Consider the following 1917-nt stretch of genomic DNA (forward strand, 5'->3'; position numbering starts at 1 on the left):
TGTGGCTCAAGTGGTAGAGCACTAGCCTTGAGCTGAAGGACTGTGCCCAGGCCCAGAGTTCAGGCCCCACGACCGAACCAAAAAAAAAAAAAAAAAGTATTTGTTGACTACACTGATTTACTCTTTCTTTTAGAACTTAAAAAGATATATATATCAAAGGCTTTCAAATCAAGTCAGTGGCCCACACCTACATCAGCATTATACCATGCCAAAACTGTTACTTAACCATTATTAACCATTCCTTAAATATGAACTTACCTTAAACATGTTTTCTACTCACCATTGTATTTTCTCTAAATTAGAGCTTAGCAAGAACAGATGTAAGATTTCCTTATTACAGAATAACATCCTAGGGGCTGGGAAGGTAGCTCAGTGGTAGAGCACTTGCCTTGCATGCATGAGGCCCTGGGTTCGATTACTCAGCACCACATAAGCAAAAAGAAAAAAGCCAGAAGTGGCACTGTGGCTCAAGTGGTAGAGTGCTAGCCTTGAGCTGGAGAGCTGAGAGACAGCACCCAGGCCCAGAGTTCAAGCCCCACGACAGGACCCAAAAAACAAACAAACAAACAGAATAACATCCTAGTCAGTATCACCAAATCTCATACTTTTCTACAAGAATCCAAAGTGAAGACTTGTGTTTACAATACTGTAGAAATTTGATCCCACCTTTCCTATGCAGCCAAGGGTCAAGTAACAGTGAGATGAGCCAGAGACTAAAGAGACTTCCCTCCAGAAGAACTTGCACATACTTCTGGTTTTTAAACTGGTTATTAAAACTTTTGCAAAAGAAAAAAAAAAAACCTCTGCATTTTTAAAAAAGAAAACCTCTGTATTTTATGCACAGGGTCAATTAAGCTCTCACAACTGAGAACCGTATCACTTCCATGACAAAATAGAACATTAATTCTGCTTTCACTTCATGTTTGTATTTTTTGAGAGTTTATGCAAATATCAATTCTTGTAGGAAAAGGAAAATTTATGACAAAGTAGATACATCCAGTATAGAAAGCATGTAGGAATAATCCAGCAAGCTAGCAAAATGAACATAATTACTTCAAATGGAAAATTCTAAAAATGTAACTTCTTCACAAAAGGAAAAATAAAGCCCAAAAGAACAATCATTGAACAACATCTTCTAGGATCATTTAAAAGGGTATTCAATTTCATTGAAATAAAGTGTAAAATCAAAACCTGGGTTATTAATGCCAGTTGTTGTTGTTAACAGAAATTAGTAAGTTAGAAACCTACCGTCCGTCTGAGATTTACTGAGGAATATTGTGCTGGCTCGAGGATGGTCTGAAGGATTGAATTCCATGTTCAAATCTTTAAAGAAAAAAAAAAAAAGAAATTATATGAACAACTATCTGTTAACTAGAGAAAGACAATATTAACTTTCAGTTTTCCAAAATCTCAATTACTAATAACAGGACAAAGCATAATAGTATTTAGAACTCTGAAAAAGTTATCTACAATAAATAGACAGTTGACTGGAGATCATTAAGCTAAACTCCATTTTCCTTTGAATCTTGTTCTGTACCTAAGACATGACCAAAATAGCGGAATAGTTATCACATGTAATCAGGAATTAGCCATTATTTTCATATGCATTATTTGCCAAAGGTGATTACATTAGGACACTTCAAGTTGTTACAATGGAATCAAGCACTCTTACACTCTGCTTATTTACGCTCTGCTTATTTAGATTACTTTGAAAGATAGTATCTGAAAGGCAACCACTACAGTACCAGCTATTTGTGGGTCTAATCTGGGCTGTTCATGTATACTGTTGATCCATACTTCAAAAAAGAAAATTTAGCCAGGTGCTGGCGGCTCATGCCTGTAATCCTAGCTACTCAGGAGGCTAAGATCTGAGGATTGTAGTTCAAAGCCTACCCAAGTAGGAAAGTCCATGAGACT

General features: G+C 36.4%; 1 protein-coding gene across 2 annotated transcripts in view; it reads right to left on the reverse strand.

The window, feature by feature from the left end:
* Ccny (cyclin Y) overlaps positions 1–1917 on the reverse strand; it is a 154582-nt gene that overhangs the window by 57969 nt on the left and 94696 nt on the right. For both annotated transcript variants that reach the window (XM_013009362.1, XM_013009361.1), the window contains exon 2: positions 1249–1323. In XM_013009362.1, coding sequence (XP_012864816.1) covers positions 1249–1323 — 75 coding nt within the window. The remainder of the gene's footprint in view (positions 1–1248; positions 1324–1917) is intronic.

This window comes from Dipodomys ordii, unplaced genomic scaffold (genome assembly GCF_000151885.1).
Source record: "Dipodomys ordii isolate 6190 unplaced genomic scaffold, Dord_2.0 Scaffold9, whole genome shotgun sequence".
Classification (NCBI taxonomy): domain Eukaryota; kingdom Metazoa; phylum Chordata; class Mammalia; order Rodentia; family Heteromyidae; genus Dipodomys; species Dipodomys ordii.